The sequence below is a fragment of the Dendrobates tinctorius genome, unplaced genomic scaffold (assembly GCF_039654945.1).
Source record: "Dendrobates tinctorius isolate UK_male_01 unplaced genomic scaffold, ASM3965494v1 ptg000237l, whole genome shotgun sequence".
Classification (NCBI taxonomy): Eukaryota; Metazoa; Chordata; class Amphibia; order Anura; family Dendrobatidae; genus Dendrobates; species Dendrobates tinctorius.
Window position 1 is genome coordinate 2,036,722 of NW_027361904.1, and position 26,904 is coordinate 2,063,625.

Sequence of the window (26,904 nt, forward strand, 5' to 3'; positions counted from 1 at the left end):
CAGATTGCTCATGAGACCATTCAACTAACTAAATAACATATTGCATTGCAAAACAAGACCATGCAAAAAAGATTTCATGGGTGGGCCTCGAACTTTTCAGGCGCCCCTCGTATATTGGTCAAAATGAACTTTGTTAATGGGAAAACCCCTTTAAGATTTTTCGTTCATAATATTTGTGTAATGTAATAAATTATTTCTCGCTTATTGATTATGCAGTGAATATTGAGGTCGTTTCCATTACATCACCTGCAAACATAGAATGAATAAGCAATTATTTGTATACTATCGTGACATGTAATCTTTTTTGCTAGGTCACTTATGGTGATCCTATAGTAAGTCGCTGTTACAATTATCTATTTGTCTCGATGGGTTATAAATCGCAGAAAAAGAGAGATGAGCATAAAAGGGCTCATACAGTGGAGGAGCCGTATGCACGCCCAGAATGCGGAAAATGTTTTAGAAATCACAGTTTGTTGTTTAGGCTTGGGGCTCAAGAATCGCCATTTTTGTTCACCCTTACATACAATAAAATAAAAAATGATTGTAAATAAATACAGTCATGACCGAAAGTGTTGGCAACCTTGAAATTGTTCCAGAAAGTGAAGTATTTCTCCCAGAAAATTTTTGCAATTACACGTTTTGTTATGCACATGATTATTTCCTTTGTGTATTTTGAAACAACAATAGTGATGAGCGAGTACACTCGTTGCTTGGGTTTCCCCCGAGCATGCTCGGGTGATTGAGTATTTGGAAGTGCTCGGAGATTTAGTTTCTGTCTCCGCAGCTGCATGATTTGGGGCTACTTGACAGCCTGAATACATGTGGGGATTGCCTGTTAGGGAATTTCCACATGTATTCAGGCTGTCAAGTAGCCGCAAATCATGCAGCTGCGGAGACAGAAACTAAATCTCCGAGCACTTCCAAATACTCAATCACCCGAGCATGCTCGGGGGAAACCCAAGCAATGAGTGTACTCGCTCATCACTAAACAACAACAAAACTGAGGTACAAAAAAAATAGCTAAACATCATTTCACACAAAACCCCATAAATGGGCTGGACAAAATTGTTGGCACTTTTCCAAAATTGTGGGTAAACAGTATTGTTTCAAGCATGTGATGCTAGTTCAAAATCACCTGTAGTAAGGAAGAGGTGTGGGCAATATGAAAATCACACCTGAAACCAGATAAAAAGGGGAGAAGTTGATTCAATCTTTGCATTGTGTGTCTGTGTGTGGCACACTAAGTAATGGAGAAGAGAACTGTCTGAGGATGTGAGAACCAAAAATGTTGAAAAATATCAACAATCTGAGTCCATCCCCAGAGATCTTGATGTTCCCTTGTCCACGGTGCGCAACATAATCAAGAAGTTTCCAACCCATGGCACTGTAGCTAATCTCCCCAGATATGGACGGCAGAGAAAAAGTGATGAAAGGCTTCAATGCAGGATAGTCCGCATGGTGGATAAGCCCCAATCATGTTCCAAAGAATTTCAATCTGTCCTGCAGGCTCAGGGGGCATCAGTGTCAGCGCGAACTGTCCGTCAACATTTGGATGAAATGAAACTATGGCAGGAGACGCAGGAGGACCCCACTGCTGACACAGAGACGTAAAAAAGCTAGACTACAGTTTGCCAAAATGTATGTAAGCCATAAACCTAAGAAAGTGTCTTTTTGACAAGAGACCAAGATAGAGCTTTGTGGTAAAGCACATCATTATTCTGTTTACTGAAAATGGAATGAGGCCTACAAAGAAAAGATCACACTACCTAACTACCCAATGTATTCAAAAATGGTACCTGTAATAACAAACCTTATTATGCAAAAAAACAAGCTCTCTGTACTCAGAAAACAACCAAAAATGCCTTTCTGAATATGATGCAGAAAGAAAGTAGTTTTCCTGTGTAAAAGCATTAAAACATAAGAAGAAACGGAATGAAACTGCCGCACAGAGAATGAAAAAAAAAATCAAAATAAAATACAAAAACCAATGCCAGAATTACATTTTTCATCTATCCCCATATACAAAAAAAAAATCAATAAATGTGATAATAATGTTAAAATATATATCCAAAACGGCACCATTGAAAATTACAACTTGTCCTGGAAAAAAAAAGCCCCCACACAACACGGTCTACAGAAAAATAAAAAAGTTCTGGGTCTCAGAAAATAGTGATGTTGTTTTTTTATTTTTCTAAAATGTCAGAAAACAATTGAAAAAATGGTTTTTTTTTTTCCCATAAAAAGATCATAAGAGTTTGGTATTACCGTATATACTCGCGTATAAGCCGAGATTTTCAGCCCATTTTTTGGGCTGAAAGTCCCCCTCTCGGCTTATACACGAGTCATATACCGGGGGGGAGCGGGGCTGTCAGATCATACTGACCCCCCTGGCGCGGTCACAAGGGTCTTCTACAGGATCCAACAGGTCTTATTCAGCCTTAATTACCTTCTCTCCCCCACCCTCCGTTAATTTATCTGAGGGTTTTTGTTTTCATCTATCCTTTTTCAGGGTTCCATGTTTTTAGGGGGCTTTAGGCAGCAACTATTTATTATTGTACTGTATTATATTTCATTGTGACTCTGTTGGTCTCACCTGGATAATTATTCTTTGCCACTGATATTACTATTGTATCTTTTGACAAATTCTGAGGTTTTTCTGGTGTGTTTTGATTCATTTTTGTCATTATTGGCTCTATGTGTGCTTCATTATAACACACTCCTGGTGCACATAGTGGAGGAGGGGTTCTTTCTGCGTGTGGGGCACTTATAAGGCCCTTCATGCTGTTGTACATTTGATAACCTTTTTTATTTTTTTTTAATTGTTTTTAAATTTGTCTGTTGCTTGTCAAACTTTATACGTCTAAATAGTAAAAAATTAAAAATTGTTATTTGTCATACCGTTTGTGGTGATCCTTGCCTTTACACGTTAATTTTTCCTCATTTTTTTGTCTCTTGATTACTTTTTGGCGTGTGGTGGGAGATCCCACATATTTACTCATTGGTAGTGCCCTCAGTCTTTTGTGTCTTTCTCATTAATAACTGGCACAGTAGCTGGCTTTCTGCACCGGACGGGCGATCACGTGTGCCCGCTACTAAAGAGAATGAATATTCACTGCTCCCCACACCTATGGGAGTGGAGAAAAGTGAATATTCATTCCCTTAAGTAGCGGGCACACGTGATCGCCCGTCAGGTGTAGAAAGCCAGCTACTGTGCCAGCTATTAATGAGAAATGAATATTCTCTGCTCTCCTATAGTCCCGGTTTGGAGACCAGTGAGTATTCCGGCAGCTGTCCTCTGCTTGTAAGCAGCGCATGACGGTGCTTCCATGCACTGCTTACAGACATAAATCAGCTGTTGGCATCAGAACAAGAAGTTGCAAGGGAGCACAGGGAAGGTAAGTTTAATGGTTTATGTTTTTTAAATGTTTTTCTGATGGGTGCCCTCACTATCTGGAGCAGGTTCCTGGTGCCCAGTTTGTTTATTTAAATGTTCATTTATTATGCCGCCTTCGATCTTTTTTTCTTGGGCAGATATTTCTGTGTTTTCAGATACTTTGTTATACCATGCCTGAGGAAGAGACCTAAGGAATCACACATAGAGTGGAGCGACTTTTGGTTTTTTAGGGTCGAGTTTCGTTTCGTGAAACCCGACTTTTCCAAAAGTCGGGTCGAGCAAGATCGGCCGACTATATGGAAAATTCGGGGTCGGCCCGAAACACGAAACCCAATGTAAGTCAATGGGGAATAAAAGTCGGCAGTGAGAGGAGGACAGGAAACACACCTACAGTGCCCATTTGAATGCCAAAAGCATCAATTCTTACTTAAGCTTGTCAACCTTAATTAACTTCATAATACAAGTTACGCACTGAAAAATGGGGGTTATTTGGCTAAAGTTGTGGGGGGGTAGGGCTGGCTCCAGGTTTTCATGTGCCCTGGGCGAAAGAGCGCCTCTTTAACACATACCACAACTCATCATGCTCCGATACGGCAGAGAAATAGCGGTATAGTACAATGAAAAATAGTTCACTTCTTACATCTCATGACAAGGCCCATCTATTTCTCCATACAGAATCATTGGTCCCATATAATGTTTGAAACAGTATATGATGAGCTCCACATAATGCTACAGTATATGTTGGTCCCCATGGATGAAGTTCCACTGTCTTATGGGCCCAAATAATGCTCCAAACATAATGGGCCCCATTTCTAATGCTCTAGTGTATAATGGGCCCTGTAAATGCTGCTCCAGTGTCTGATGTCCACCTTTGGAATGTTCCAGTGTATGGTGGGCCCCATCTATCATTCTCCAGAGTATAGTGCTCCCCAAAAATTGCTGTCCCAACATTGAAAACAATGAAATAAGTCTCCTCGCTAGGGAATCCCTGTACTAGTCTGGACTCCTCGTCGTTCCCATCTTCCATCTCACTGCACAGTATTTCAACCTTGCAAGTGCTGTGATCCTGAGCAAGCAGGGGGGGCCCACTCATTGCCGACGGCACTGGCACAGGGCCTCTGATAGTACGGTGGTGTGTCTGATGGCGGGTGGGCCGAACCTGCACTTTCATCTGCAGCTTCCTCTTTGTCACCGTGTAAGATGGAACTGTATATGGGAAGAGTAACCTGAGTTTCATCAGGGTCAGATTCAGGCCATGTAGCGTGTGAGGGGAATGTAATGGTCTGGGTCAATGTACCAGCAGATTCATCGAGCAGTGGCTGGGCATCAGTGCACTTGTGTCGCCCCCAGGAGTACGGTCGCCACAGTGGCATTACCTTCCTCCTAGGGAGTGTGATGTCATGCTTGGGAGCAACGAAGGATCTCTCTAGCAGGTTAACTGATTGGGCGACGTTATTCCCACGAGTCATGACCCTCCAAACAGCGTTCATGAAGGCAAAGTGTTTGTTTTACGTGGGCAGTATGGTTGCAAAGCTGAACCTTAAAGGAATGTCCAGAAGGGCACCACCAGGAGTGGAGCCTACGGTTTAATTCGACTCCACCTGGGAAACCTCAACCATGCCAGCTACAGAAAAGATGCACACATTGCAAGCTTAATTCCGTTAACGAACGAGACTCCGTTATGCCCCGTGGTCCGAGTCCGGCTTACTAGAGGGACACGAGAGGCTCTGGCACATGAGATTGGCCAATAACTGGTGTGTCATGCCCTTACATGTCCGTGGCTGCATGTGCGCTACACTGAAAAGGCCAGCGTTTGTCGCTTACAGGTGCAGATAACCCGCTGAACAACGTTAGTGATGGGGATCACTGATTACAATTATTACCCGCGAACGATGATTTCCCAGTAAGTGCAGGTCAACCGCAGTTCCGGAATTAGGCCTAACCGTCATTCCTGAAAAAATGAAAAACTTACGTGTGCAAACCACAGGTGCTGTAGCTTGCTTAACAGCTCGCCAGCCGTTCTCAGGCCCAGTATGGATTACACGTGATTGCACAAAGGTGAGAAAGGGTACCGTATCCCCAGATAACATGTATGGATAGCATAGTGTACACATTCAAAATATATGTCTATACATCAGGAGGCAGGCTCAGACGGTGTCAGGCACAGTATCGATTTGACGGCCCAGACTGCACAGCGGAGGAGCAGGGAGAGGTAAAGATTGCAAATGCTGGGGCCCTGCCCAAGCAAGGGGGGCCCACTCGTGGGCGTCGGTACTGGCACTGGGCCCCTCATAGTACGGCGGTGTGTCTGACGGCGGGTGTGCACCACCACCGTCAGAGACACTTGATTGCACTTTGAGGGACCCTGTGCCAGTGCCCGCGCCCAAGAGTCGGCCTACCCACCTGTCCAGGGCAATGGCACTCGCACGGTGTCGTGCGCTAGGTGGTGACCCCGGCCATGGGGGGGAGGCAGCACAGTTAGGGAGTTTTAGAAAGTGGCATATGTTGATGTTGGACATTCAGCTGATGCAAAAGGCAAAATAGGTCAAGTCCCAGGAAGAGGTGGACCAAAGCAAGCCATTTTTCTGTCACCCTATGTGTCATCAGGGGAAGGTGGGACAAAATCCTTGGAAACCCATGCATGGTTCATTTTAATGAAGGTTAGATCATCCACATTTTGGGTTGACAGACGGGTCCTTTTTTCTGTCAGGATTGATCCAGCTGCACTGAAGACTCTTTCCGATAGCACACTTGCAGCTGGGCAAGCGAGCTCCTGTAAGGCATATTGTGCCAATTCAGGCCAGGTGTCCAGTTTAGCGGCCCAATAGTCAAATGGGAATGACCTGTGTGGGAGAACATCGATATGGGAGGAAAAGTAGTTTGTAACCATAGTTGACAACTGCTGTCTCCTGTCACTTTCCATCGATGCAGTATTACCAGTTGTGTGAGCGGTACTTGAAAAATCAGTCCACAACATTGTCATGAAACCCCTGTCTCCAACGCCACTTCTGCTGTGTGCACCACGAACACCTCTGCCAAGCTGCCCCCGGCCCGTACGGCTCGTGTGAGAACCATCACCGCTGCTGTGTGCTGGGAATGCCTCAAGCAACCGATTTACCAGAGTTGCTTGTTTATTAGCCAATATTAGGTCAAGGTTCTCATGTGGCATGATGTTTTGTAATTTGCCTTTATAGCGTGGATCCAGGATGCTGGCCAACCAGTAGTCGTCATCGTTCATCATTTTGGCAATGCGGGGGTCCCTTTTTAGGATCTGCAAGGCATAATCTGACATGTGGGCCAATGTTCCCGGTGTCAATGATGCACTGCGAGTGCTGGTTGGAGGAGCACTTTCTGGCAAATCCACATCCCTCCAGTCACGCATAAACCCTGTACCAGACCTTGCCACGCCAACATTTTCACTTGCCCCACGAGATGCATCCTCCTCCCCTAAGTAATCATCCCCATCATCATCCTCCTCCTCCTCTTCTTCCTCCACCTCGTCCAGGAGAGGTCCCTGAGCAGACAATGGCTGAATGTCATCAAGGATTCCCTCCTCGTCAACATTGGCTGCAGACGCCTGCTCCTTAAGGTGCGTCAAAGTTTGCATGAGCAGACGCATAAGTGGGATGCTCATGCTTAGGATGGCATCGTCTGCGCTTACCAGCCGTGTGCATTCTTCAAAACACTGAAGGACTTTACAGAGGTCTTTCAGCTTCGACCACTGCACACCTGACAACTCCATGTCTGCACTCAAAGTGCCTGGCCGTGTATCCTCCCACAAATGCATTATGGCCTGCCTCTGCTCACACAGCCGCTCCACCATGTGCAGGGTGGAGTTCCACCTTGTTGCAATGTCGATAATGAGGCGGTGGTTGGGAAGGTGGAGCAATCGCTGCAGCTTCTGCATACGAATGGAGTGTACAGGCGACCGGCGAATGTGCGCGCACAGTCTTCGCACCTTCTGGAGCAGGGCTGTTAACTCCGGATAATTTTTGAGGAAGCACTGCACCACCAGGTTCAAGGTGTGAGCCAAGCAAGGTATGTGGCTGAGTTTTGAAAGGGCTATGGCTGCCACAAAATTACGGCCGTTATCACTAACTACCTTGCCTGCCTCAAGATGTACACTGCCCAGCCATGACTCAGTTTGTCGCTGAAAGTACTCGGCCAGCACCTCGGCGGTGTGTCTGTCGCCCAAACACATCATCTGCAACACAGCCTGCTGACGCTTTCCACTAGCTGCTCGATAGGGGGACACCTCGTGTGCAACAGTGGCAGCTGCAGATGGAGTGCTCGCACGACTGCGCTCTGTGGACGAGCTTTCGCTTCTGGAGGAGGGTCGAACGCCTACAGCCAACTGTTTCCTATACCGTGGGCTAGGCAGCACTGTCCCACCACCGCTGTCCCCTGTGGACCCTGCATCCACCACATTAACCCAGTGCGCAGTGATGGACACGTAACGGCCCTGGCCATGCCGACTGGACCATGCATCAGTTGTGAGGTGCACCTTTCCACTCACTGACTGCTTGAGTGCATGGACAATGCGGTCTTTCACATGATGGTGGAGGGCTGGGATGGCTTTGCGAGAGAAGAAGTGGCGACTGGGTAGGTCATAGCGTGGTACTGCATAGGCCATGAGTTCGCGGAAAGCTGCGCTTTCCACCAACCGATAGGGCATCATCTCAAACGAGATTAGTTTGGCAATGTGGGAGTTCAAACCCAGTGTACGCAGATGAGAGACTGAGTACTTTCTTGACCTACTCATAGTGTCTGGGAGGGTGAGCTGGACTTGAGAGCTGCATATGGTGGAAGTAGCGGTGGACAGGGTGGACTGAGAGAGGGTTGATGATGGTGATGGAGTTGGTGTTCTTTCTGATGGCCTAGATTCAGTATTTCGTTGATATAACAGTGGGATTCCCTGACTGCTGTGGCCTTGCAACGACACCTCAACATTTGCTGCTGTGCTAACCGGTGGGCTTACAGTGGGGGAAACAATGTAGCGTTGCTGATTACCTTCTTTGTGATCAGTTGCACATGTGGTACTTGAGGTTTGGTGTTGTGTCCACGCTTGCAAGTGCATGGTGGTTAAATGTCTAAGCATGCAACTGGTATTCAAATTTTTCAGATTTTTCCCTCGGCTAAAGGTCTTTGCGCACTTCTTACAGATAACCTTGGCCTGATCATGAGGATTTTGTTCAAAAAAGTGCCACACTGCACTCTTCCTACTTTGGCAGACATTTTGCGGCCTAGCACGCTGTGATATTTTGACCCTCTGGACAAGCTGTCCAGCAACTCTTTTGATTTTTGGAACCTGTCTTTGGAGTGCTCCGTGCCTGCCAGATAACAGCTGTTGCGATGTCGATGTCTGCTGTGGATGCTCCTCATCTGAGCTATTGGAAGCAGCACCCTCTTCCCCCAATGGATGCCAATCTGGGTCAACAACTGGGTCATCCATCACCTCCTCTTCAATGTCATGTGCACCTTCCTCTGTGTCACCGTGTATGGTGGTATAGTGTGCGGGAAGGGGCACCTGAGTCTCATCAGGGTCAGAATCTGGCTCTGTACACTGCGAGGACAATGTAGTGCTCTGAGTGAATGTACCAGCAGAATCATCTATCAGTGGCTGTGCATCAGTGCACTCCATGTCAGATTCATCTTGGCCTGGGTAATTCACCATTTCACTTGATAATCCAGGCATGGTATGTGAAAACAGCTCCATGGAGTAATCAGTAGTATGGCCTACGTCATTCTTCAATCTTGGTTGGGGTGAAGGACACAAGGAAAGGTGTGGTTCATGAACATGAGCCTCCAATGATGACTCAGTGCTTTTACTTTTTACAACTTCAGAAGAGGAGGCGATAGAGCTGGAGGCTGAGTCAGCAATGTAAGCCAAAACTTTTTCCTGCAGCTCTGGCTTTAAAAGCGGTTTTCCAACTCCTAGAAAAGTAAGCCTTCGAGGCCTTGTGGAGCCAGACGATGACGCAGGCTCAACACCTCCTGCATTTGGTCCTATTTTGCTTTTGCCACTACCATCAGATCCACCACCAACACCATCATTACCAGCTGCCACCCCCCGCCCAATTCCACGGCCTCTTCCACCAGCCTTCCTCATTTCTGGTAGAAATGTAGACAAAATCCAACAAACTATATAGTAATGTAAAACAAGGTACAAGGTGTCTATAGGACAGGGGAGATTTTGAATTTCTGCACACACTTGTGGACACTGGACACTTATGGATTGTGTGAGGCCCACTGAATATCAGAGCGCTATGTCACAGGCTCGATGGCACAGGTGTGAAAAAAAGTGACTACAGGATAAGGGAGATTTTGAATTTCTGCACACACTTGTGGACACTGGACACTTATGGATTGTGTGAGGCCCACTGAATATCAGAGCGCTATGTCACAGGCTCGATGGCACAGGTGTGAAAAAAGTGACTACAGGATAAGGGAGATTTTGAATTTCTGCACACACTTGTGGACACTCGACACTTATGGATTGTGTGAGGCCCACTGAATATCAGAGCGCTATGTCACAGGCTCGATGGCACAGGTGTGAAAAAAGTGACTACAGGATAAGGGAGATTTTGAATTTCTGCACACACTTGTGGACACTGGACACTTTTGGATTGTGTGAGGCCCACTGAATATCAGAGCGCTATGTCACTGGCTCGATGGCACAGGTGTGAAAAAAGTGACTACAGGATAAGGGAGATTTTGAATTTCTGCACACACTTGTGGACACTGGACACTTTTGGATTGTGTGAGGCCCACTGAATATCAGAGCGCTATGTCACAGGCAGAAATTGGCTAGTGTATCACAAACTACAAGGTGTCTATAGAATTGGGCAGAATAGGAATCTACCTAGAGTGTAGGTCTGTAAGAACAGAACAAGTCCTCCACTTATCCTTCCACAGTGACACACAGATAGCTTCACTGTGGCCGTGATAACAGCCGTTACACGGTACTGAGAGGAGCGTGCACGTACACGGCTGTCCGGTGTACGTTAAATTGTCAAGCTCTGTGTTTTTTAAGTATACGGACTGACACACGCTGTCTCTCTATAGTTTTGAATGGGATCAAACAGCAAATATATTTAACTGTTTGAAAGCTAGACAAAACTAGTAGGTGCAGGTCTGTAAGAACGGAACATGTCCTCGACTTATTCTCACAGAGTGACACACAGATAGCTTCACTGTGGCTGTGATAACAGCCGTTACACGGTACTGTGTGAGGAGTGTGCACCGCTGTATGGTGTGAAAAAATGCACGCTCAGTACCTCAGCAGGACAAAAAAAAAATTGGGATTGCTTTTAAAAAAGCAGTTTGCAGAGCAGTGGGTAAACAGCAATGCAGCCGTCAGGAAGCCTTAGAAGGCAGCCTAACAACCAACACCGCTGATCCACCACAATATAGCCTCCCCTTGCACTGCACACACAGTGACTGGTGTGTTGTACAGGCAAAATCGCTAGCAGCAGAAGCAGTTTTTTTTTCTTCTTCCCTGCCTAACGCTCTCCCTACAGAATCAGCAGCAGCAACCTCTCCCTATGCTAAGATAGGCAGAAGCAAGATGGCGGTCGGCGTGCACGCCCTTTTACACCCCCTGTGACGCCCACCAAAGCAAGCCAATCACTTTCATGCCCTTCTGAAAGATGGTGGTGACCCCTGCCTATGTCATCACGTTGCCCACAGTGTCCGTGGATCCTGATTGGCTGAAAAAGAGTGCAAAACAAACTTTTGAAACGCGACTTTGGCGCGTAAGTCGCCGACCTCGTGGCCGACCTCATCCTAGGGTTGGGTTTCATTTCATGAAACCCGACTTTGCCAAAAGTCGGCGACTTTTGAAATTTTTCGACGCGTTTCGCTCACCTCTAATCACACACACAGTTCTCCTCCGCGCTCATGACACGCGCGGCTCCGCTCACATGATACGCGGCTACGCTCCGTGCACATTACACACATGGCTCTGCTCCACGCACATGACTAGTAAAGTCGATTTTGTGACCTGACCGCTAACACCAATTCTACCTCTCCCCGGAAGTTCCCCCAACTCCCTCCCATAAATAAAAACTCATACAACAATCCATTTTCTTTGCATAAAAATGGCCACAGCAGCCAATTTATTGATAACTAAAACAATTGGTGAGGTATTCGAAGCTACAAAAAATCTGATTTTTTTTCCATGACATTGCCCCTCCCCTCCTAGACTTACTCCTAGTTGTGTTCACCTGCTCAGGAGCACCATGAAACCGAGGGAAGAGGTTGTCCTCCGATACCGTTAATGTGAACCCGACATTCCATCGTCGGGTATCACACAAATCTCACCAGACTACCATCAAATAACCATCCAATAAAGGGGATCCACATATTTAATGAATCCCCAATCCCGAATTTGTAACCAACTTAGAGGACCCACCAATGCCACACCGAGGGCACCTTGACCACCTCAAGTGCTTGAAACAAGACCCTCCAGCAATGCTGTGGCCCTTTCCCCTCTTGTAACCCTGAAGTCCACCGATCTATCCCCACCGCATTCAAGTGCACTCTGTCCGCTAGCCAAAAATCCTCTTCCAGAAGAACTAGAGCTGCGTGGCACACTACCACTCACCTGTTCCGTGCTACAAATTTGGATACCACCTTGTTAACCTTAATGCATGCTTTGTTCATCTTCGGAATTGAACGTGACCCCCGCCAAATCTTCCTGGGTACAATGTCAGACCACACTATTTTCAGACCCGGAAATGCAACCATAGCAGCATCAGATCTATTTTAATGTCTCTTGCCAATATCCTTCCAGAGCAGACCCCAGGTCATTACCCCCTGTCATGGTTAGGACATGGTTAATGTCCTGTTCTCACAGGGTTAACTTTTGCCGGCCTCTCTTTGGATCTGGGAGGGGTATTTATACTCACTCCAGACTAGCATTCTCTGTCAGCTATACTGTTATTCTGGTGTGTCTGACCGACCCCCTGGTGTGCGTGTATTTTGCATTGCTTGTTTGATTCCTGTGTATGACCCGGCCTGTTCCCTCACTCTGTACTCTGTCTCTCATTTTAGTACTATTGTCTTCTCCGGTTCTGACCTCCTGGCTTGGCTATTGTTACTCCATTGCAGTTTGTCCCTATTGTACCGTCCATTGCCCGTTCTGGTTTTCAGATCTATTGCTACGTCCTGACTATCCATTCTGTCTAATCCTTTGGTACTGTATTGCTATCTTGTGCTTTGACCCTGGCCTGGCTTGATCTGGTTTCTGTCTCTGTCTATGCCCCTTGGTAACATTGTCCTGTAGTTACCTTTCTAGGAGTTTCCCTGCAGCTCCTAGCTCTGTGGAGCTAAGGCCACGCCCCCAGCAGTCAGGTGCTTCAGGTCCTGGAGCATGCATAGTCACCGCTGCTGCCCTGCTCCACAGGTATCTTTGAGCACTGTTTTTGTACTCAGGACACCCGCACTGGCTCAGTGAGCAAGTGCAGTGCAGTGTTCCTGACACCCCCCACATGCAAAACTAAATTATCTGGGGCCCTATCGATCTGAACTGCTCAGTGAACCTCTTGTAGTACCTAGTACCAGACTCCAGGCCATACTCCTAAAACCAAGCCACCTGATTAACGCCGTGTCCCTTGTGAAACCCATCTGTCTCCCGTCTGTCCGCTTGCAGGGCTCCTGAGTGAACGTACGAATGGCCTAGAATCCAGACAAGAAGTGGAACCTGTCCTTTAATAAAACAAACATAAATTAGTGAATTTTAATAACCAGAATGACTAGCTTCCCGGCAGCCCTGAGGTCGGACGTAGGACCGATACTGCTGCAACTCCCACCGGCCAATCCTCCTTACAGTTTCCAAACTCAAACCCCCACAGCTGCCTCTGTTGCAGCACCAATACAAAATTAATGGCCCTCATAACTGTGTGGATCCACACTAGCCCCCTCTAGGCACTTACTCAAGCAAAACTATGTTCTTGATCAGCCCCGAAAGGACCCATTCATCATGCGACTTGACCGAACACCACTGACCCTGGAAGTAAGCTCCAAAACTGGACTTCCTGCTGCGTCCGAGTATAAATCCATATCCGAATTGCAACATAAGCCATCCATCATCAAAGATCACCCATTACATTTCTCGAAAAAATGTGCCCCAGACTGCTAGATTTGCTTTGTTCTCTGCCGATTCTTTCTCTGTCCATTGGGCTCACCCACAGGGACCACGATAATTATTTATTTTTTTCCTGGACAAAGTACATTGCCATGTAATAGAAAAAAAATTACATTTCCATCTCTTCCAAGTACTGTGACTCATTTCACTGTCCGCTGCGCTCGCACAGGGCCCCATATACAGCCCCCTGAACTCATCCCAGAACACACATTTACTTTATCTACATCTACTGTCTCCAGATTTCACCCCATTGGCTGAGCTCTTTCCATAGGACCCATGTTTTCCACCATTACTGATGACTGAGCTTAGTTAAGGGACAGACACATTGACTGCCAGCTGAGTTCACCCATGGACCTACATCGTACTGTCCGCTGAGCTCACCCCCGGGCCTACATTGCACTGTCCGCTGAGCTCACCCCTGGGCCTACATCGCACTGTCCGCTGAGCTCACCCACAGCCTACATCGTACTGTCCACTGAGCTCACTCAAGCGCCTACATAGCACTGTCCTCTGAGCTCACCCCCGGGCCTACATCGCACTGTCCGCTGAGCTCACTCACGGGCCTACATCACACTGCCCGCTGAGCTCACACCCTGGGCCTTTATCACACTGTCCGCTGAGCTCACCCACGGGCCTACATCACACTGTCTGCTGAGCTCACCCCTAGGCCTACATCACACTGCCCGCTGAGCTCACACCCTGGGCCTTTATCACACTGTCCGCTGAGCTCACCCACGGGCCTACATCATACTGTCCGCTGAGCTCACTCACGGGCCTACATCGCACTGTCCACTGAGCTCACCCACGGGCCTACATCGCACTGTCCACTGAGCTCACCCACGGGCCTACATCGTACTGTCCGCTGAGCTCACCCCCGGGCCTACATCGCACTGTCCTCTGAGCTCACCCACGGGCCTACATCGCACTGTCCGCTGAGCTCACTCACGGGCCTACATCACACTGTCCATTGAGCTCACCCCCAGGCCTACATCACACTGCCCGCTGAGCTCACACCCTGGGCCTTTAGAATCATAGAATCGTAGAGTTGGAAGGGACCTCCTGGGCCATCTGGTCCAACCCCCTGCTCAAAGCAGGATTCGCTAAATCATCCCAGTCAATCATCCCAGCCCGTGGGTGAGCTCACACTGTCCGCTGAGCTCACCCACGGGCCTACATCACACTGTCCGCTGAGCTCACTCACGGGCCTACATCACACTGTCCGCTGAGCTCACCCCCAGGCCTACATCACACTGCCCGCTGAGCTCACACCCTGGGCCTTTATCACACTGTCCGCTGAGCTCACACCCTGGGCCTTTATCACACTGTCCGCTGAGCTCACCCACGAGCCTACATCACACTGCTGAGCTCACCCACGGGCCTACATCACACTGTCTGCTGAGCTCACCCACGGGCCTACATCACACTGTCTGCTGAGCTCACCCACGGGCCTACATCACACTGTCTGCTGAGCTCACCCACGGGCCTACATCACACTGTCTGCTGAGCTCACCCACGGGCCTACATCACACTGTCTGCTGAGCTCACCCACGGGCCTACATCACACTGTCTGCTGAGCTCACCCACGGGCCTACATCACACTGTCTGCTGAGCTCACCCACGGGCCTATATCGCACTGCCCGATGAGCTCACACCCCGAGCCTATATCGCGCTGCCCGCTGAGCTCACACCCCGAGCCTATATCGCACTGCCCGCTGAGCTCACACCCCGAGCCTATATCGCACTATCCACTGGGCTCACCCACAGGCCTACATTACACTGTCCGGGCTTACATCTCACTGTCCTCTGCCTACAGCTTATTTGAAGCATACACGCTTACTGTCCGTTAAGACCAGTCAGGGGTCGTCCCTGCCCATCTAGATATAGACCGGCCATGAATGATAAGACATGTGATATGAGTGTCTAGTATTTACCTCATACAGTCCTAGCTGCAAGTGCTAAGAGACCGGACTGCAAACCTTACCATGGCTACCCTCCCAGAGCCGGGTGCAGCACAACATCAGACTATACCCATTAATCACCGAGCCCTGTGCTGACGAATTCCTCACTCATCATATTATTTATATTACGGGAATACATATAGGATAAAGACACCGCTCATGCCTTTGCCCGCCCTCAGTAATGGCCGACACTGTTGTGTCCATGGCTCTGCCCGCCCTCAGTAATGGCCGACACTGTTGTGTCCATGGCTCTGCCCGCCCTCAGTAATGGCCGACACTGTTGTGTCCATGGCTCTGCCCGCCCTCAGTAGTGGCCGGCACTTGTGTTTATTTCTGTACCTCTTGGCTGCAGCAGACTATACCCATTAAACACCATGCCTTTTGCTGACCAATTACACACCCATCTTATTATTTATATTATGGGATTACATATAGGATAAGGCTCCAGGTAAACTCAACTGCGCTGACTTTGGTCTTGATAAAACACAGTGGACCTACACCAGCAGATGACATGGCTCCCCAAACCATCACTGAGTGTGGAGACTTCACACCAGACCTCCAGCAGCTTGGATTGTGGCCTCTCCACTCTTCCTCCAGACTCTGGGACCTTGATTTCCAAGGTCTAGTGTGAAGTTTCCACAATCAGTGATGGTTTGGGGAGCCATGTCATCTGCTGGTGTAGGTCCACTGTGTTTTATTAAGATCAAAGTCAGCGCAGCCGTCTACCAGGAAATTTTAGAGCACTTCGTGCTTCCCTCTGCCAACAAGCTTTATGGAGATGGAAATGTCATTCTCCAGCAGGACTTGGCCCCTGTCCACACTGCCAAAAGTACCAATACCTGGTGTACAAACAGCAGTATCACTGTGCTTGATTGGCAGCAAACTCACCTGACTTTAACCCCATGGAGAATCTATGGAGTATTGTCAAGAGGAAGGTGAGAGACACCAGACCCTACAATGCAGACGAGCTGAAGGCTGCTATCAAAGCAACCTGGGCTTCCATAACCCCTCAGCAGTGCCACAGGCTGATCGACTCCATGCCACATTGATGCAGTAATTGATGCAAAAGGCGCCCCGACCAAGATTTGAATGCATTTACTGAACATACATTTCAGGAGGACATTTCATATTTTAAAATCATTTTTTCAAGCTGGTGTTATAAAGTATTCTAATTTACTGAGATAATGACTTTTGGGTTCTCATTGGCTGTAAGCCATAATCATCAACATTACCAGAAATAAACACGTGACATAGAATCATAGAATCATAGAATCGTAGAGTTGGAAGGGACCTCCTGGGCCATCTGGTCCAACCCCCTGCTCAAAGCAGGATTCGCTAAATCATTCCAGTCAGATGTCTGTCCAGCCTCTGTTTGAAGACTTCCATTGAAGGAGAACTCACCACTTCTCGTGGCAGCCTGTTCCACTCATTGATCACTGTAACTGTCAAAAAGTTTTTTCTAATATCTAATCTGTGTCTCCTCCCATTCAGTTTCATCCCATTGCTTCTAGTCTTTCCTTGTGCAAATGAGAATAAAGTTGATCCTTCTACAATGTGACAGCCCTTTAGATATTTGCAGACAGCTATTAAGTCTCCTCTCAGTCTTCTCTTTTGCAAACTAAACATTCCCAAATCCTGCAACCTTTCCTCATAAGACAGGGTTTGCAGACCGGTCACCATTCTGGTCGCTCTTTTCTGAACTTGCTCCAGTTTGTTGATGTCTTTTTTAAAATGTGGTGCCCAAAACTGGACACAATATTCCAGATGAGGTCTGACCAAAGAGGAGTAGAGGGAAATAATGACTTCACGTGATCTAGACTGTATGCTTCTGTTAATACATCCTAGAATTGCATTTGCCTTTTTTGCTGCTGCATCACACTGTTGACTCATATTCAGTCTGTTATCTATTAGTATACCCAAGTCTTTTTCACATGTGCTGTCACTTAGCCCTATTCCTCCCATTCTATATATGCTTTTTTCATTTTTATTGCCCAGATGTAGTACTTTGCATTTCTCCCTGTTAAAAACCATTCTGTTAGTTGCTGCCCACTTCTCCAGTTTATTTAAATCTTTTTGAATCCTCTCTCTCTCTTCTCTAGTATTAGCTATCCCTCCTAGCTTTGTGTCATCAGCAAATTTAATCAGTTTACCCTCAATTCCTTCATCTAAATCATTGCTAAAGATGTTGAACAATACAGGGCCCAGGACAGAGCCCTGTGGTACCCCACTTGAGACATTCTTCCAACTGGATGTGCAGCCATTTACGACCACTCTTTGGGTTGGATCACTAAGCCAGTTATGAATCCACCTAACAGTTGCCTTGTCCATTCCATACTTAGTCATTTTTTCAATAAGGATTGTATGAGAGACTTTGTCAAATGCTTTGCTGAAGTCAAGATATACTATATCTACAGCATTTCCTTGATCCACCCAATCAGTGATACCATCATAGAAGGAAATTAAGTTAGTCTGACATGACTTATTAGTTACAAACCCATGCTGACTCTGTTTAATCACTTCATTCTTATCCAGGTACTGACATACATGTTGTTTAATAATTTGTTCAAAGATCTTTCCTGGTATAGAAGTCAGACTCACCGGCCTATAGTTGCCTGGGTCCACCTTCTTCCCCTTTTTGAAGATAGGAACAACATTTGCTCTTCTCCAGTCTTCTGGCACTTCTCCTGTTCTCCAAGAATTTTCAAAGATTATGGAGAGGGGTTCGAAAATTTCTTCTGCTATCTCCTTCAGTACTCTGGGGTGTAATTCATCTGGACCTGGAGACTTGAATTCATTTAGGTTAGCTAAGTGTTTCCTCACTATCTTTCTGTTTATAGATATCCTGGATTCTTCTATTCCCTTAATAGGACAGTGAATAACAGTTGATGTTACATTTCCTTTCTGAGAGAAAACAGATGCAAAATAGGAATTTAAAAGTTCAGCCTTCTCAACATCCTGTCTTACCATTTCATCATTTTCATCCTGTAAAAATCCTATAGCATCTTTGACTTTTCTTTTACTTTTGACATATCCCCAAAATCCTTTATTATTGCTTTTGACATCTCTTGCAAGCCTCAATTCATTTTCAGCTTTAGCTAATCTGATTTGTGCCCTGCAGGTTCTGCAGACAGCATTATATTCTTCTTTAGATATGCCTCCCTCTTTCCATTTTATAAACATTTTTTTCTTCCTTTTTAGCATGTGCTTAAGTTCTGTGTTCATCCATCCTGGTTTCCTTAAATGCTTCCTATTCTTCCCTCTTTTCGGAATTGTTAACAACTGTGCTTTGAGAATTTCATTTTTCAAGATTTCCCATCCTTCCTGGACATTTTTGTCTTTAAGGATATCCAGCCATTGGATCCCATAGATCCACATAGATCACTCTGTGTGTAATGACCCTATAGAATATAGGAGATTCACTTTTTGTATTGAAGAACTGAACTAAATGAACTTTTGATGATAATCTAATTTTGTAAGAAGCGCCTGTATACAGTATTATATCATCGTGTATTATACACAGTGTCTATAATATATAAAGATATTAACAGATATTAATATATATATAAAGACCCATATATAAGATGGCATAATACAAAAACTATATCTGCCTAATAGTATTTGTGATACATCTGCTATATTTATACCGCAGTGTCTATACATCAGCCATAATAATACATATATTGGGGAAGTTATATAAAGAGGTATCTATAGAAGCACCATATTGTGGTATCTATATATACATACACACCATGCATTATAATAATCTTTATTTATATAGCGCCAACATATTTAGTATACAGTTTAAATTCACAAGTCATAAGTAACAACGTTAACAATACAATAATTAAAGCAAAATCAGACGACCCTGCTGGTGAGAGCTTACAATCTACAATGAGGTGGGGGAGATACAGTGTGTATTTACAATGAAGGTCCAGTCATCGTGAGGGATGGATGGAGATAGTGAATGGGCTACACACGCACACTTACACATAGAATGACTTTGATTGGTGAATGTGATAGGCCGCTCTGAACCAATGCGTTTTGAGGGAGCTCCTAAAACTGTGCAAATAGTGGATAGTCCTAATTTCTTGGGGTAGAGCATTCCAGAGGATTGGCGCAGTACGGGAGAAGTCTTGGAGTCGGGAGTGGGAGGTACGGATTAGTGCAGAGGTTAGTGGAAAATTGTTTGCAGAGCGCAGCAGTCGGCTAGGCCGATAGAAATGAGGGAGGAGATGTAGGGGGGTGCCGCGCTGTGGAGAGTTTGTGGGTGAGAAGAACAAGTACTTTGAATTGGATCCTATAATGAATGGGCAGCCAATGTAAGGACTGGTGAAGAGCGGATGTGTCCGAGTACCAATTAGCCAGATGGATGACCCCGGCTGCTGCATTAAGTATGGACTGGAGAGGGGATAGTCGAGTAACGGGGAGGCCAATTAATAGAGCATTGCAGTAATCCAGGCGGGAGTGGATCAGGGCGACAGTGAGGGTTTTTGTTGTTTCCATGGTGAGAAAAGGGCAGATTCTAGAGATGTTCTTTAGGTGTAAGCGGCAAGAGCGGGCAAGTGATTGTATATGGGAGGTGAAGGAGAGATTGGTGTCAAACATAACACCTAGACTGCGCCTGCTACCAGTGTGTTATTATAGTGCCACCCACGGAGAGGGAAAAGTCAGATTTAGGGAGGATAGTAGACAGCGGGAGCGGGAGAAATTCAGTTTTGGAGAGTTTAAGTTTCAGATAGAGAGCGGACATGATGTTGGCGACTGTATATAGTTGTGTGTCATCAGCATAAAGATGATACTGAAAGCCAAATCTGCTGATGGTCTGTCCAATTGGGGCCGTGTAGAGAGAGAAGAGAAGGGGGCCAAGGACTGAGCCCTGAGGTACCTCGACAGCGAGAGGAACAGAAGTGGAGCCAGTGAAGAAAACACTGAAGGAGCAGTCAGAAAGATAGGAAGAGAACCAGGAGAGAGCAGTGTCCTTAATGCCTAGTGACTGGAGCCTAGAGAGTAGGAGATGGTGGTCAACAGTGTCGAAAGCTGCTGAAAGGTTGAGAAGAATGAGCAGAGAGTGGTCACCGTTACATTTTGCTGTGAGAAGGTCATTGGTAACTTTGATGAGTGCAGTTTCAGTCGAATGTAGGGGGCGGAAGACGGACATTACACACGCGGCTCCGCGCTCATTACACACGCGACTCCTCTCCGTGCAAATTACACACGTGGCTCCGCGCACATTACACACACGGCTCCTCTCTGCACACATTACACACGCGGCTCCACTCAGCGCACATTACACACGCGGCTCCGCTCCACGCACATTACACACATGGCTCCGCTCCGCGCATATTACACACGCAGCTCCGCACACATTACACACGGCTCCGCTCCGCGCACATAACACAAGGCTCCGCATACGTTACACATGCGTCTCCGCTCACGTTACACACGCGGCTCCGCTCCGCACACAACACACACGGCTCCGCTCCGCACACAACACACGCAGCTGCGCTCAGCACATAACACACGCGGCTCCGCTCAGCACACATTACACACGCGGCTCCGCTCTGCACACATTACACACGCGGCTCCGCTCTGCACACATTACACACGCGGCTCTGCTCCGCGCACATTACACACACGACTCCGCTCCGCACACATTATACACACGGCTCCGCTCCGCGCACATTACACATGCGGCTCCACTCAGTGCACATTATACACGCGGCTCCGCTCCGTGCACATTACACACGCGGCTCCGCTCCGCACACATTACACACGCGGCTCCGCTCCGTTCACATTACACACGCGGCTCCGCTTCGCGCACATTACGCACGCGGCTCCGCTCCGCACACATTACACACGAGGCTCCGCTCCGCAGACATTACACACGCGGCTCCGCTCCGCACACATTACACACGCGGCTCCGCTCCGTTCACATTACACACGCGGCTCCGCTCCGTTCACATTACACACGCGGCTCCCCTTCGCACACATTACACACGCGGCTCCGCTCCGCACACATTACACACGCGGCTCCGCTCCGCACACATTACACACGTGGCTCCGCACACGTTACACACGCGGCTCCGCTCCGCACACGTTACACACGCGGCTCCGCTTCGCACACATTACACACGCAGCACCGCTCCGCACACATTACACACGCGGCTCCGCACCGCACACATTACACACGGCTCCGCATACGTTACACATGCGGCTCCGCTCCGCACACTTTACACACGGCTCCGCATACGTTACACACGCGGCTCCGCTCCGCACAGTTTACACACGCGGCTCCGCTCCGCACACATTACACACACGGCTCCGCACACATTACACACGCGGCTCCGCTCCGCACACATTACACATGCGGCTCCGCTCCGCACACATTACACACGCGGCTCCGCTCCGCACACGTTGCACACGCGGCTCCGCTTCACGCACATTACACACGCAGCACCGCTCCGCACACATTACACACGGCTCCGCTCCGCACACTTTACACACGCGGCTCCGCTCCGCACACATTACACACGCGGCTCCACTCCGCACACATTACACACGCGGCTCCATTCCGCACACATTACACACGCGGCTCCATTCCACACACATTACACACGCGGCTCAGCTCCGCGCACATTACACACGCGGCTCCGCTCCGCACACATTACACACGCGGCTCCGCTTCGCGCACATTACTCACGCAGCACCGCTCCGCACACATTACACACGGCTCCGCATACGTTACACACGCGGCTCCGCTCCGCACACTTTAAACACACGGCTCCGCTCCGCACACATTACACACACGGCTCCGTTCCGCACACATTACACACGCGGCTGAGCTCAGCGCACATTACACAAGCGGCTCCGCTCCGCGCACATTACACACGCGGCTCAGCTCCGCACACATTACACACGCGGCTCCGTTCCGCGCACATTACGATAAAGAGCGGACATGATGTTGGAGACTGCGGACAGTCAATGACGTTCTGTAGTACAGCGGGGGTAAGGTCGGGGGAAGACGTATATAGTTGTGTGTCATCAGCATAAAGATGATACTGAAAGCCAAATCTGCTGATGGTCTGTCCAATTGGGGCCGTGTAGAGAGAGAAGAGAAGGGGGCCAAGGACTGAGCCCTGAGGTACCTCGACAGCGAGAGGAACAGAAGTGGAGCCAGTGAACAAAAGACTGAAGGAGCGGTCAGAAAGATAGGAAGAGAACCAGGAGAGAGCAGTGTCCTTAATGCCTAGTGACTGGAGCCTAGAGAGTAGGAGATGGTGGTCAACAGTGTCGAAAGCTGCTGAAAGGTCGAGAAGAATGAGCAGAGTGGTCGCCGTTACATTTTGCTGTCAGAAGGTCATTGGTAACTTTGATGAGTGCAGTTTCAGTCGAATGTAGGGGGCGGAAGATGGACATTACACACGCGGCTCCGCGCTCATTACACACGCGACTCCTCTCCGCGCAAATTACACACGCGGCTCTGCGCACATTACACACACGGCTCCTCTCTGCACACATTACACACGCGGCTCCACTCAGCGCACATTACACACGTGGCTCCGCTCCGCACACATTACACACGCGGCTCCACTCAGCGCACATTACACACGTGGCTCCACGCACATTACACACGTGGCTCCGCTCCGCGCATATTACACACGCAGCTCCGCACACATTACACACGGCTCCGCTCCGCGCACATAACACAAGGCTCCGCATACGTTACACATGCGTCTCCGCTCACGTTACACACACGGCTCCGTTCCGCACATTACACACGCGGCTCCGCTCCGCACACAACACACGCGGCTCCGCTCCGCACACAACACACGCGGCTGCGCTCAGCACATAACACACGCGGCTCCGCTCTGCACACATTACACACGCGGCTCCGCTCCGCACACATTACACACGCGGCTCCGCTCCGCGCACATTACACACACGACTCCGCTCCGCACACATTATACACACGGCTCCGCGCACATTACACACGCGGCTCCGCTCCGCGCACATTATACACGAGGCTCCGCTCCGCGCACATTACACACGCGGCTCCGCTCCGCACACATTACACACGCGGCTCCGCTCCGTTCACATTACACACGCGGCTCCGCTTCGCGCACATTACACACGCGGCTCCGCTCCGCACACATTACACAGGCGGCTCCGCTCCGCAGACATTACACACGCGGCTCCGCTCCGCGCACATTACAAACGCGGCTCGGCGCCCATTACACACGGGGCTCCGCGCCCATTACACACGCGGCTCCGCTCCGTTCACATTACACACGCGGCTCCCCTTCGCACACATTACACACGCGGCTCCGCTCCGCACACATTACACACGCGGCTCCGCACACGTTACACACGCGGCTCCGCACACGTTACACACGCGGCTCCGCTTCGCACACATTACACACGCAGCACCGCTCCGCACCGCACACATTACACACGGCTCCGCATACGTTACACATGCGGCTCCGCTCCGCACACTTTACACACGGCTCCGCATACGTTACACACGCGGCTCCGCTCCGCACAGTTTACACACGCGGCTCCTCTCTGCACACATTACACATGCGGCTCCGCTCCGCACACATTACACACTGTGAGAATCATGTGGGAATAGTGGATGAGGGCAGGTATATCTCGCCCAGATTCCTTTCCTATGTGGCCTAGTCTGGTCAGTATCGCACCTGCTTGCTAATGAGTAATGGGAGGTGGATATAAAAGGATGTCAGGTGGTTGTGTGAGTGTCTCAGCCTGGGAACACAGAGAGCCTGTCTGTGTGAGAGACACACGTGAGTGGAAGCAGTGCCCACTGCAACTGTGGTTTGGCTGGACGGGAGAAGCCCGCCAGTTGGTAGTTAGGTTGTCCATTGTTTAGTTAGTGCCGGACAGGCAAGGATTTGTTTTATGTTTTATTTCCTTTTGCATTGCTTTCACCGTTAATAAACCTGACCCAGGGTCAGTTATACACGAATCCCAGCTCTGCGCATGAGTTTAATGCTGAACGCACGTGACCTTTGACCCCAGCAAAGGCGATCCCGGAGTGTTTTATCACATTGTGGTGGAGAATGCGGGCATCACGTTGCAAGCATGAGCATGGAGGACGTGGTGAAAGCGCTGGTACAGTCCACCGCCGTCCAGCGAGAAGCTAATCGGGTGATGATGGCCCAGCTGAAGGAGTTGGTGGACATGACAGCTACCGATCGTTCGCTTCTCCAGCAGTTGGCGCAGCGCCTGGCAAGCCTACATGAGGTTAACCTGGAAGCCGAGTCGAGAGTGATTCACGTGAGTCGGTACTGGCAGAAGATGACGACCGCTGTCCGTGCACAGAGAGTGCATCAATGGACTTATCAGCCGGATAAACCACCGCGGTCACAGATGTTCGACCTGATCCACGTGACGAAGTGGCTACAACCTGAGGTGCTGACAGCACCAGAGATAATCCAGAGAGTCGTCATGGACAAGTACCTGAGAGCTCTACCGCCAGCCCTGAGGAAGTGGGTAAGCCATGGAAATCCTACGACGGCAGATCAACTGGTGGATCTGGTTGAACGTTACTCCGTGGCGGAAGGACTCCGAGACGACGCTACCCCACCTCGTTCTTCATCATCTCCACGTGGAACCGGTAAGACTGTTCCAGGGAGTAGGGGAGATGGAAAAATCCCTAAGACAGTGGGGGAGGAAAACGGGACTGCCCGCACTGCGAGGCCGAGAGTAACGAACTATGGTCTAAGCAAGGTGTTTCCGCTGCCAAGAGATGGGACATATTGCTGCGAACTGTCCGGTCACTACTGAACCCATGCAGTGCGACGTCACAGACTCTAAAAACCGCATGTCTATGGTTGCACGGGTGGTGAGTGTGAATGCCGGTCAAAAGGATGTGGAAAAACACTTGTGTGATTTAACTGTTGATGGCAAAAATGTGGTGGCATTGTTAGACTCGGGAAGTGTGGTGACTCTGGTGAAGGCCAGTCTGGTGTCAGCCCCGACTGGACCATCAGACAAATTTTCTGTAACATGTGTGCATGGAGACACCTGTTCGAACCTCACCACGGTCATATGCATTACTACTTCCTATGGGTCTGTGCAACATAAAGTGGGACTCGTCCCGGCGTTATTGCATGATGTTATCCTGGGCCGGGATTTTCCCCACTTCTGGCAATTGTGGGAGAATCAGTTGATGCCCCCGGGTAATAGTGTACATGATTCTTCTCCCAGGGCGCGTGTGGGTCTCGAACCCCTGGAAGAGGTCTCCCCGGAAGACTCTGGGGAAGAGTCTGCGGGAAATGACCTGCCGTTCCCGTTTTCAGTCATGGCGGGTGATACGGAGGAGACTGGGGAAGAGGAGGAGGCCGACAGCCGTCCACCTCCCCGTTTGCCGGATTTAGAAGTTCAGAAAGATGACTTCCAAAGCGAGCAAATAAAGGATCCTACCCTTTCTCAGGCTAGGACAAATGTAAAAGTGATAAACGGGGTACCTGTAGAACCTGGCTCTAGGCTGGCATATCCTTACATGGTTCTGGAGAATGATTTACTCTATCAGATAGAGAAAAAGGGGGAAGGTACGGTGCAACTATTAGTCGTGCCAAAACCCTACCGGCGGCAGGTGCTGGACCTGGCCCACGGACATGTGATGGGAGGTCACCTGGGAGTCCAGAAAACCACCGAAAGGATATTACACTGTTTTGTTTGGCCAGGCATGCATCACGATATTCGTGTATATTGTGAGTCTTGTCCTGACTGCCAAGCCTCTGCACCTAAGCCCCGGTTCTGTAGCCCTTTGGTACCCCTACCTATTATTGAAGTCCCGTTTGAGAGGATTGGGATGGATTTAGTTGGGCCCCTTCCACGGTCTGCACGTGGACACCAACATATCCTGGTCATCTTGGATTATGCCACTCGTTACCCGGAGGCCATCCCTTTGCGTAACACGGCCACAAAGACGATTGCCAAGGAACTGGTGCATGTGTTTAGTCGGGTTGGTATACCAAAACAGATACTCACCGACCAGGGGACCCCCTTTATGTCCAGGGTAATGAAGGAGCTCTGCCGATTGTTACAAATCGAACCGTTACGCACATCCGTGTATCACCCTCAAACAGACGGGTTGGTCGAACGGTTCAATAAAACTCTGAAGCAGATGCTGAGAAAGGTGATAGACAAGGATGGGAAGAACTGGGACTATTTACTTCCGTATTTGCTTTTTGCCATCAGGGAAGTACCCCAGTCTTCCACGGGGTTCTCGCCTTTCGAGTTATTGTACGCCCGACGTCCTCGCAGACTGTTAGACGTTGCAAAAGAAACCTGGGAGGGTCAGGTCACTCCATTTAAAACAGTGATAGATCACGTCACACAAATGCAGGACCGTATTGCGGCTGTTATGCCTATCGTCAAAG

General features: G+C 48.7%; 1 protein-coding gene across 1 annotated transcript in view; it reads left to right on the plus strand.

Annotated features, from left to right (window-relative positions):
- LOC141060494 (uncharacterized) overlaps positions 1 to 26,904 on the plus strand; it is a 561,818-nt gene that overhangs the window by 484,861 nt on the left and 50,053 nt on the right. Inside the window, exon 9 of the mRNA XM_073556756.1 lies at positions 17,269 to 17,284. Coding sequence (XP_073412857.1) covers positions 17,269 to 17,284 — 16 coding nt within the window. The remainder of the gene's footprint in view (positions 1 to 17,268; positions 17,285 to 26,904) is intronic.